At 36.3% G+C, this 12,114-nt stretch overlaps 1 protein-coding gene across 1 annotated transcript; it reads right to left on the minus strand.

The window, feature by feature from the left end:
* Nucleotides 1-3,382: 3,382 nt before the first annotated feature.
* On the minus strand, nucleotides 3,383-8,693 carry LOC149171875 (cysteine-rich receptor-like protein kinase 15). Its single transcript, XM_089427617.1, has 6 exons — nucleotides 7,653-8,693; nucleotides 5,856-5,980; nucleotides 5,540-5,750; nucleotides 5,214-5,454; nucleotides 4,911-5,061; nucleotides 3,383-4,461 (listed from the first exon to the last, which is right to left on the minus strand). Exons 1-6 carry the CDS (start codon nucleotides 8,638-8,640, stop codon nucleotides 4,141-4,143), a joined length of 2,037 nt encoding a protein of 678 aa, XP_089283743.1. The 5' UTR covers nucleotides 8,641-8,693; the 3' UTR covers nucleotides 3,383-4,140.
* Between the last annotated feature and the right edge of the window lie 3,421 nt (nucleotides 8,694-12,114).

Consider the following 12,114-nt stretch of genomic DNA (forward strand, 5'->3'; position numbering starts at 1 on the left):
ACCAAAGAAGCCTATTTTCTAATGGGGTCACAAAATGGAGGAGACAGGAATTGGGAATGGAAATCTATATGGGAAGCCAATTGGTGGCCTAAGGTGTCTATTTTTGTCTGGCTAGCCACAAAGAACAAAATTTTGACATGGGATCGTATCCGTAAGAAGGGTTTCATTGGTCCCTCACAATGCTATCTGTGCAACAATGACGAGGAGGATAGAGATCATCTGCTGATTCGATGTCCATATGCTGAAAGACTATGGATATCAACTAAACGATTGTTCAATAAGCTAGGGTTCAACACTAGAGAATTTAAAGATACAATTTTTCAGTGGAATAAGGAAACCTTCCATTGCCGGGTTGTCCAGAGGGCTTGGAACCTGATATCTACTTTCATTCTTTGGACGGTCTGGAAAGAACGGAATAGGAGGATATTCCAGAATGTGGCTAAATCTCCAGAAGTAGTTTGGGCGCAGGTGGTAGAGTATACGAGGGAGACCATCCTAGTTGATAAATGGGAAAGTGATGACTGGAAGACTACTTCAGAAGAACAAGAAATCCTGAATAAACTTAATTTAAAACTGGAGATGGTTCACTATAAATGTTCGGCCAACAATGATATGAGAACTCAGAGTCCAGAGAAATTCTCGTACCCGAGGGACCAATTTATCAAGCTCAACTTTGACGGGGCCTCGAAGGGCAACCCGGGAGAAGCTGGATTTGGAGGGATCTTTAGAGACAGTAATAATCAAGTTAGGTGGATCTATGCCGAATGGGGGGGACAAATGACCAATAATGAGGCTGAGTTTTGGGCCCTGCACCAAGGTTTACGAATTGCCATTAGGAATGGCTATACCAACCTAGAAATTACAGGGGATTCGCAGTTGGCTGTGGACATGTTGAGGAGACTCAACAATGGGCAAGGTTGGGAGAAAGTAACCAAAAGCTGGAGGACCGCAGGCATTGTCCAAGAAATAGCCAGCTTGATTAAACGTATAGACTACAGCATCATAAGCCATGTGCGTCGAAAAGGGAATTAGGCTGCAGACTGGTTGGCGAATTGGGGCTGCAATGGACGTGGTAGTTCTATTGACAGCCAATGGAGAGCCATAGAAGGTAATCAGGAGTGGAAGGAGCTGGCAGACCTCATCAAGATGGATCATGTTCAAGCCACGGAGGATAATGCGCGGTCCAGCGGGTCAGACTAATAGGGAATCGTGGAGAGCCAGATGTAAGATTAGGATGCAATCGAGATTTGTCAAAATCATCATGCCCGACAGCAGGACGAAGGACTTAGATTGGGGCGACAGTACTACGGTGGCAGGTGAAACGGTTGGGAATAAATTCACTCAACGCAAGGTTATTATTGCCCGAACTATGACTGGAGATGGAGGCGGCTCATCAGGATTCACAGCAGAGGGAATGAGTAATGATAAGATGGCTGGGAGGAGTGGTTCACCGGAGAGTGACCGATGGCATTCGATAACCGGTATCTTCTGCGTCCCCGCGACAAAGAATACTCTTTATAATCGAAGCGGGTTGATGGTGAAGGAATTGCGAGAGTTCATCATCCGGGCAAGAGAGGCGGGCTCCATTGAGAGGCATAAAACAGCAGCGAACAATCCTGGAGACCAGGGATTGAAGAGGGACGATCCCCTGGGAATTATGGAGACTAGGCAGAGACAGCGACAGGCGATGGAGCATCAGGGCGTAGGGGAGGAAACCAGTGATAGAAAGGGCAAGAACCTCATGCAGGAGGAGCCTTCCTTCTCTGTTTGGGAGGTACAGGACGACTCGGAGGAAGACATCACCCCGGACGCGGCTAAGGACAGCGGGCGTCATCACGAGCACCTGGTTGAGGAAGGAACCGAGCAGGTGAACGAGAACCCTGCGGGTGCTAAGGATATGATGATTCAGCGTTATGGGTTGAGGAAGCGCGGAACCGTTGCTGACAAAGGAGATGACCGGGCCAGCAAGAGAGCCCATGGTCGAAAGGGGCATGGAAAGGAGGCTGGGGAAACTTCCAGGCGGGGGCCGGGAAGGAACAGGAAGCCGAAAGAGACTGCTACGGACCGTGTGCGCAAAGCCGAACAGGCTTTCCTTCGCTTTTCCAACCAGGCGGTTCGCAAGGTTATGCAGAGGCTTGAAGAGGAAGCCACCCAAGATCAGTCAGATGCGGAAGTAGAAGACTGGACTTTCCTGCTGCACGACCCGGGTCAAACCAGAGGACGCATGTCCTTATATAAACAGTCCCTTCACCTCTACTGGTTGATGAAGGGAATCCTGGCCAAGGCGTTGCTGCAAGTGGCAAAGGAAATGGTGAATTTGGCTAAGGGAGGCCCTGACATCCGTCAGGATCTGAGTTTTCTGCGAGTCGCCATGCTGAAGCAGGACGAAGCCATGATGAGGATGGAGGAGAAACTGAACACCATCCAGCAAATGCTAACACGGGACCAGCCGGAGCAAGCGGAAGAGGCGTTGCAGCAACCTGCGAAAGACCATGAATAACTCAAGATATGTTTAGAACTTGCAAAAATTTTTGTGGTTATAGCTTTGTTTTTGTCAAAGATAGGAGAATGCATATCATACAAAGCAGTAGCTTTCGTAATAGTTTTAGTAAGTTTCAGGACTGCTTAGTTTATTTAGCAAATTCCATCAGACTGTGGACATATTTTTTTTGGGCTGCTATTAAGAATTACAGATGGAAATATGACCCGGTTTCCCCTAGAGGGCGGGCAGATACTGTTTCATGAACTGATGTAATGTTCTTTTTGATCGAAGTAATAGAATGAGCACCATCTTAGCCTACAAAAAAAAAAAGATATTATCCATAACCATAATGAAGTAATTAAGGAATGTAAGTTGAAACACTACAAAGATTTTATATATTCTAATTGGTCTAATCAAAACAAAATTAATCCATAACATTAAAACCAATACATAGTTCCAAACTGAAATTGATAGTTAAACTAATTCAATGACTCTGTATGAAGTACAAATTATAAATATTTTGCTACAAATGAAATTTAAAATAAACATTATTTTCTTTAAATACACTTTACCTTTAATAATATTGAATATAATTTGAAAAAATTTAATCTTTAATTATGTAATATTTTGATCACTATTTATAGATTCTGTCAATTATAAATTTTGAGAATATTTTGAAATTTAACAAATAAAAGGGAGATTAATATTTTAAAATCTAAATTTTTTTTTTCTTATTTTACCTCTCATTCTAAAATTTCAAAATTTGTCATCAACATAAAAATGACCCCAGCTATAAAAATAACAAAAAAATTATGATAACAATTTTTTTTAATAAAAAAGCATAAAACTTCAAATCCTAATTCTTATATATTAAAAAACAGTCAGCACTATATTTTTACAAATAGAATTATGCACCAAGCATCTTGGCACCTTAACTGAAAACTTTCCCTTCTTTATACCGCAGATTTAACATTACTTAGCTACCAAATCTTTCTCTTATCTTTCTTTTCTCAATTTTTTTTATTTTTCAAATGGAGAAATCTTTTTTTGGAGGAGCTTTTATTACATATAAGCTTGTTCTATATTAGACGACTACCAAACCTCCCGCTTAACCATTAACCCGACTTATCTTTCATAGCATTACCTAGATACCAAGTCACTAAAGGAAATAGTGTTGATAGGTGCGGGAGTGGGAGACGATGACACAGAGGGTTGGCTCCCCGTTAATGGCTGCGGGAGTGGGAGACGATGACACAGAGGGTTGGCTCTCTGTTAATGGCAGTGTAGAAGGTAACGCTCTTCCCGTGTATTTTGTGGCATGTGCTTAAATCTAGCGATGTGTTTGTTTACTAACACCTACGGGTTTTGGTGTAACAGCAGATTTATACTTAAAGACTTAGCCGACAATAGCAGAGAATAATTCATAGAGACAAACAAATGGAGAAACAACAAGATTACTCAGTAAGAAACAGCCGAATAGATAAAACAATCACTGGAGAACAGAAATCACTTTGGAGTCACCGTGGATATTCGACCCTAGCTCCCATACCACTTGTTGGAGTAACTATTGCTGTTACACTAAAACCCTCAAGTGTTAGTAAACAAACACATCGTGAGATTTAAGCACATGCCACTAAACACACGGGAGCGTTGACCTTCTACACTACCATTAACGGGGAGCCAACACCAGAAGAGGTTGGTGTTGCAGACGCCGGTGACAACCCAGAACTGGTGGAATTGGTGGTTTGGGAAACATAGGGACTCACGAAAGCAGGCTTTGTCGGATCGGGTAAGCAAGTCACGGAATGAGGTGAAAGCATCAAACTCACGGTATCCATCAGTGGACGAAGGTGGGGTTCAGCCTGTGTACACAAAAGACCAATCTTAATGCATCTCAGCACGTGTGTCTCGTCGCACGTTTCAATTATTGCTGGATCAATTATCCGCGCAGTATTTCCTCCATCGTATGAGCTCCATACCTGCATAATCACAACAGGGTCATCATTCTGATAATACATATATGGGGTACACAAACGCAATTTTGTAGTGAAAATTTTGAAATGTTCTAGAAATAGAAATTTGATCTTGTTTGAGTTGCTTAATTGTGAATAGATGGAATTTATTGCAATTTTGTAATATTACAAAAATCTGAGAAACATAAGTAGATTTAATTGTTTGACTTTGTTATTAATAAATTTATGAAATACTAAATTGATTTCATTCACATTTACCAGATTTGTATAAAATCAATCCAATTAAGTAAAGTAAATAAATAAATAAAACTAGTAGTCAATTGGATTATGTGAAATGGTTAGAAAAATGATTGGCATCCTTCACCCAAATTCAATTCTCCCCAATGGCAGAATGGACTTTAGTGTAATGGACAGAATATTGCTCAACTAAAAATACAAAGGAAAGTATATCTCACCCATCCTAAAAGAATCTGCATTTCAGGTAACAAATTGTAGTCTGTATTCATTCTTCCAGCAATAAGTTCCAGGAGAAGAACTCCAAAGCTATAGACATCTGTTTTCACAGATAATTGCCCCTGCATAGCATACTCTGGAGGCATATATCCACTGCAGATGCAAAGTACAATATCAAGAATTATATAAGAAGGCTGAACGTTAAGAATTATATAAAGTACAATTGCAATACCATCAATCTTCCTGAAATCAAATCAAGATAGAGGAAACAATGTTTAAGAGTGATGATTATAGTGAAATCTTACTAAGTTCCAGCAACTTTTGTGCTGACGTGACTTTCGCCCTCAGGAAAAAGTCTTGCTAACCCGAAATCTGCTATCTTAGGATTCAGTTTCTCGTCCAACAACACATTGCTTGCTTTGATATCCCGATGAATTATCCGCAGTTGAGAATCCTGGTGAAGATAAAGAAGTCCACGAGCTACTCCCGCTATGATGTTATAACGCTTTTGCCAGTCAAGACTGCTGCGTTTGTTTATGTCTGTGTCTGTACAACATAAAAATTTTAAGCTTTCTGGACACATTAATGTTTTCTATTTTCTTTCATAGATAATAAATTGGAAGCCACTCACCGAATAGAATTTTATCAAGACTCCTATTGGGGAGATACTCATAAATAAGCAACCTTTCTGATCCCTCTGCGCAACAACCTAGTAGATTCACAAGATTCCTGTGTTGAACTTTGGCTACAAGTTCAACTTCATTTAGAAATTCTTTACTTCCTTGCATAGATGTGACAGACAGTTTTTTCACGGCTATTTCTTTTCCATCCGGAGTTGTTCCCTGAATTATTCAAACAAAAAAATCAGTGTGGTTTTTTTTTTTTTTTTAACGATTAATTGCCCTCCTCCTAAACTAGTAGAAATTTTCCTAACCCTTTATTGTTACCTTGTATACAGGGCCAAAGCCTCCCTCTCCGAGCTGGTTGTCATCATGAAAGTTATTAGTAGCAGTTACTAATGTTTCCATTGTAAATACCATTTGACTGATTGTTGTGTTTTCCTCGTTCTGACCTGTATTATGAAAATAGAAAGTTACACTTTCAAAATACAAAATAAAAAATTGAATTCAACATTTTTTCCAAGAGCAGCAGATATGTAACCATGTCAAAATTTTAATATACTATAATTAAACGGACTCTCTGATTAGTATGTTTTCCATGTCACATATAAAGTTACGCTTTGAAAACATAAATAAACATTGAATTTAACGAAAAGCAGATATGTAATAGGTCTTAACAGGTCAAAAGTTTAATATTATAATGAAATTGACCGATATGGAAGAATTTTTCCCTTATTTTCACTTTCAATATTTTCTCTCCCTCATCTTTTATTTATGTATATTTTTTCTCCCTCATCTTTTATTTATGTTTAAATATATTTTTTTAACTTGGAAAAACATTTATTTTTAGTTAACCATTCAAATAAGTTTATATTTATATTTTTAAATTTTTAAAATATATCATTATAATAGCTATTAATAATTTTCTTATTGTAGCAATATGCATTCTATTCTATTATATATATATATGGAGATATATTTATACAAAGCTGTAATGGCTTGGTGACCCGTTTACTCTTTGTTTGTAATCACATATCTTTAACAGGCCTTGGTGACCTATAACTCTCAGTTGGTGTATAAGGCTTTAGTGACTTATAAATCTCAGTTGGTGTATAAGGGCTTGGTGACTTATTTACTCTTTGTTCGTAATCATGTGTGTCTAACAATGTATAAGACCATGGTGACCTATAACTCACCATGGTGACTTATAAATCTCAGTGCTTTGTTTTGTTTGTTGATTTGTATTTTACAGTTTACCAAATATAAAAGTGTATTTAATTATATTGTTATATGATGAGTTTATATAAAGAAAATATAAAAGTATATTTTATTTAAGTATATTTTTATATGATAAGTTTACATATAAAGAAAATATAAAAGTGTATATAAATATATTGTTATTTTATAATAAGATTTTTTGAATAAATAAACATAACGGAAAAAATATATAATTATTTTTTATTATTTAAATTTTATTTAAAATATAAAAATATTAGAAAAATATATCTGGGTAGGGGTTTAAATAGCTTGTTTGTATAATGGCTCGTTATGGGTCTGATGGTGACTAGGCTGTTAGCTAGGCTATTAGGAAGGTTGGTTATGGGTTTGGTGATGACTAGGCTGTAAAGAAGGTTGGGTGGTGATGACTAGGCTGTAAGGAAGGTTGGGTAGATCTGGTAATAACTAGCTTGTATATGGGTTATATTTTAACTTATGTAATTCTATTATTTTGAAAATTTTCTAAAACTCTGAATCTTCTATATTAAAAAAAATAAAAATAAAATATTAACAATACACTTAAATATTTTCTATAACCCTGAAACTATTTTTAAATTAAAAAAATAAAATAAAATAAAAGTATCATCAACAATAATCCCAGAATTCCACACCCAAAATCTCCTCATTAGCATCATTAGCATACACCCACTTGAATATAAGAATGTAAATCCTAGTTTCCTCTGAATTTTTTTTCTAAAATCTATTGAACATGGTCACTTTGCACATACCATCTAAGTCTGGTTGTAATCATATGCAAAGCGTGGAGGTGATAAAACCCAGGGTTCAGATGGGTATGTGGAAGCTTTCAATGACAAGCAATTTGAGATAATGATAAAGTAGCAATACCTTGATAGCCTCTTCCCAGTTGTAAGGCGGACTTCAGTCTCTTCCTAGTTGCGAACGCGCATACAATTAACAGGAGAACCAAGGCACCCACAACACCTAAAATTATGGGAATTAGGTGTCTGTTTTTGTGTGAAGACTTGATCTGTGCATTATTAGCTGCTCCCTGCGTAGTGGTGGGTGGAAACGCGGTGGAACTGAAAAAAGGATATATTTCATAACGGAGTATGCAGCTTTGACTCCAATACTGAACTCCTGCAGCCGTGTCAGATGTGAACATTTTACTGATTGAGTATGAGAGGCACCTTCTGCAATCCTGAGTAGAGAGATCTCTGGTGCACTGGACCAGACCGTAAACCGTTTGGGACGCCGAATCTAGAGCTATAGACAGAGCAGACCGTTTAGTTTCACTTGCTGCTTCAATTGACAATTTCTTTAACAGATTCTCTGCAGTAACTTCAAAGTCAGGCGGGATAAACACAACCCTGTTTCCGAAGGCCTCAATATAATTATACCCCAAATCTGTATCCAGTTGTCCGATGAAATTATAGTTTCCATAGCGTAAGAAGCACTCAAAAGGCCAGATACTACCGCTAACGACAGTCCCACAATCTTGTCGAATGTTAGTGGTTGCAAATTGCCAACAACTGAAGCACTGGTCGACTGTCATGTCTTCTCTGCATTGGAGGAGGCCATATATTCTGTTAGGACTTTGGCCATACACAGATATATTAAACCCACTTTTGTTGGCCCCTTCAGCAAGACGCTTAAATACCATGTTCAGATTTTTCTCAAACGTACTGCCTTCTGTATAGTTACCGCCGCCGCATTTAGTTGTGGTTCCGTTGCAAATCTGCCCATGAAGTGTAATATTGATCAATGTTGGAAGAACAATAATTAAGTAGAATAGCGTAAGACTTTGGCCCATCCAGCGAGACCGTGCAGAACCCCTTCCATGGAAATACATCTTCGTTACAACTCTGATCGTCATCTGCGCACAGCTTACTGATAATACTAAAGTGTTTAGAGATCTAGTTGACAGAAGTGTTTAGAAATCTAGTTTATAACAAGCTTTAGAATTTTGGGTATCCAAAAATTCAATCTATTTCCACTATTAAAAAACAATTCAAATACTTTTATAGCTAAATTTCTTAAAAGATAATCACCCACCAGAAATCCTCACTTCTTTAGACTATGTCTTATAAGTCAACTATTGACTTGATTTTATAAATTACGCAAACCTAATCATCAAGAAGTTAAAGTAGAGTATATAATTTACTTTTTGTAGATGTCGTGTTTGAATCATGTTTTTGTAATATTTTTCTCTGTTTTCTAGATGACATGCATTATATAGTCTACTTTAACTTCTTGATGATTAGGTTTGCCTAATTTATAAAATCAAGTCAATAGTTGACTTATAAGACATAGTTTAAAGAAGTGAAGATTTCTGGTGGGTGATTATTTTTTAAAAAATTTAACTATAAGAGTATTTGAATTATTGTTTTAGTTTAAAGAAGTGAAGATTTCTGGTGGGTGATTATTTTTTAAAAAATTTAACTATAAGAGTATTTGAATTATTGTTTTTTTTATTTTGTCTTATAAGTCAACTATTGACTTGATTTTATAAATTAGGCAAACCTAATCATCAAGAAGTTAAAATAGACTATATAATGCATATCATCTAGAAAACAGAGAAAAATATTACAAAAACATGATTCAAACACGACATCTACAAAAAGTAAATTATATAATGCATGTCATCTAGAAAACAGAAGAAAATATTACAAAAACATGATTCAAACACACATCTACAAAAAAAAATTTGAAATATTTTTACCCGGCCACGTTTGCTTGTCCAGCCAATTCCTCGGCCTCCTTAACGACTGCTTTGTACTGCCAAAATTTCATGTGCTATTCTGTGTTTATTGGTTGCCTGGCAGCGGCCGTCACGTGAGCCATATCTTGACTTGAAAAGTCTTTACCAAATATTTATGTACGCCTGTAACGTCAAAGTGTCCGTTCAAAGCTTTTTCATCAAAACAGAGACTGCGATGATGGTACATGCATCACGTGGATGTATGTTGACGTTATTTTTACTGTTTTTTTTTCAACTTTGTGATTCACAACCTTACTCGACTGATTTGTATATTTATTTATTTATTTGAGGGATTAGATACTTTATATTCTCTATTTATTTGAAGGCTTAGATACTTTGGTAGGTTTTATTTTAAATTAAATTTAAAATTAGTTATTGCTTTTAGAAGTGTAAAGATACACCGAAGGAATAGAAGATTTGGGAAGATTATTTTGTCACTCACTTCAATACAAGAATTATTAATAGTTTCTATAAGTGCAACAAAATTACTTCTCGATAAGAATATGTAGATGACTCACTCCAATACAAGAATTGTTAATAGTTTCTATGAGTGCAACAAATTTACTTCTCAATAAGAATATGTACATGACAGATATCTAAAGTCACTCGAAGACCTTAGAAAGGGGCATATAAATCTATGAAGAGGACTCCATCTGTTAGATTTTAAATGAGCAGAATTACGCTGCTATTAGGATTGAAGAAGCCATTTTTGGTAAAGATGTCATTGTCAGTTCCTTTAGTATTGTGGGATCAAGAGGAGGTGAAACTAGAGTATAGTGACACTCTCCCAGATGTGGAAAGAGAGACACTCTTTTAGGAAAAACAATCTAATTTAATTAATCATTTTTTGGTTAAGTTCATTTCTATGCTAGTTTTGAACTTGTAGGTTCTAAGTTTTGAAAATATGGGAACCATGATAACATAAAAGTCTTTTTAGAAGGAAAAAAAGAAATTTAAGCTAAATGGGTAGCACATCTCACCTGTGGTGACTGCAATTACATTTTTTTTTGGAATAGGAGTTATTTTCTAAAGTAGACAATCTTGAATTCACTAACCAATCTCTAGGTCGTGCCCTGTGAAATTCCAAGCACACCCTCTGTGATTTCGAGTTTGGGCTTGCGAATAAAACTATCAATCCTTGAATGCTTCAAATCACCGTCCAAGTCCCCATAATTTGCCATTTTGGGGTAAAAGCAACACCAATGGCATTGATTTTGGCCAAAGCTTTGATAGATTACACTTTGATAGATTACAGGGACATCCAATCCACGAGATTGATTAAAATAAGGCGGCACAAAAGCCACATTACTCCATGATTAATCTACAAGAATTAAATATTTCCTTACACTCTAGCATAAGCTCCATTACACTCTAGTAGAAGTTCCATCACATGGTTACTTTGTTCTTCACTGTTGCTAAATGTTTTTGTTCTCTCTTTTAGGATATCATAATAAAGTATAATCATAATAAAAAAATAAAAAATACTTATATATTAATAATATATATTGAAATTTTGTCAAATAAATATTAATTTTTTAATTATAAATTGACTTTAAAACATTTAAATATATATAAAATAATAATTATTTTTATTATTCTAATATTTTTATGGATTTATTTTTTAAAACCCAACAAAACTTAATTTTATAATAAATCAACTTAAAAACCAATGAAAAGCCAAAATATCCCAAGATATATATATAAATGACATGGCACTTCCTAGCAAATTTCATGATGGTTGTAGTGCCACATGTCAAAAATACTTATATATTAATGATAAATATTAAAATTTTGTATAATAAATATTTTTTTTTATTATTATAAATTGATTTTAAAACATTTAAATATAAAAAATACAAATTATTATTCTAATATTTTTATAGGTTTATTTTTCAAAACCTAATAAAACTTAATTTTATGATAAATTAGATTTACAATTGGGAGAGGAGATGAGGACTAGGAGCGATGATGGTCGAGCAAGGGTTTTGAAAATCTAGGGTTAACAGAGACAGGGCTGAAAGAGGAACAGCGACGGCGATAAGGGCAGAAGGGCAAGTCTTCTGCACGCAAACGGACCTGCGAAGACACAACAAGAAGAGGAGGGTTAATAAATTAAGAAAGGACTGAAAGACACCATGGCAGGGGAACCGGGGAGGGGAGAGATCCCCTCCTACAAAAATATGGCGGTGGGAGAATCAAGTGGGGGCGGGATGCAGAGAGACCCAAAGGAGAACAGCAAAGACGCGCCAGTACTGGGGAATCGGTGGCAAACAAAACTTGGGGGCAGATGTCTTCCCAGAGCTCAGAAAAAACCAAGGTATGTAATACCCAACAAAAAACTTGAAGACTACAGATGTTATATGAGAGACCATGCTTTGATATGCAAGTTTGTAGGTTTTTGGCCGTCGGAAAGGGACCTAGCTAAGTGGATACAACAAAGATGGAAGCCGAAAGGGCATATAGATCTAAAGTTAGGGGCAAAGGGTTTCTTTACAGTGATATTTGCAAATCTGGAGGACAAGGAAAGAACCTTTGAAGGAGGACCATATTTTATGAATAATGCTGGTTTATTTATGAGGCATTGGGAGG

The sequence above is a fragment of the Pinus tabuliformis genome, chromosome 4_2 (assembly GCF_031772625.1).
Source record: "Pinus tabuliformis cultivar Carrire ecotype Pingquan chromosome 4_2, CPIR1, whole genome shotgun sequence".
In the NCBI taxonomy this organism is placed as follows: Eukaryota; Viridiplantae; Streptophyta; class Pinopsida; order Pinales; family Pinaceae; genus Pinus; species Pinus tabuliformis.

Excerpts from the sequence above, each read along its gene's own strand:
- LOC149171875 (XM_089427617.1), bottom strand. The coding sequence starts at position 8,640 with ATGACGATCAGAGTTGTAACGAAGATGTATTTCCATGGAAGGGGTTCT. Across the intron at positions 5,981-7,652 it reads ACTGGGAAGAGGCTATCAAG|GTCAGAACGAGGAAAACACA; the intron begins GTATTGCTACTT and ends TTCATAATACAG. Across the intron at positions 5,062-5,213 it reads ACAAAAGTTGCTGGAACTTA|TGGATATATGCCTCCAGAGT; the intron begins GTAAGATTTCAC and ends TTGCATCTGCAG.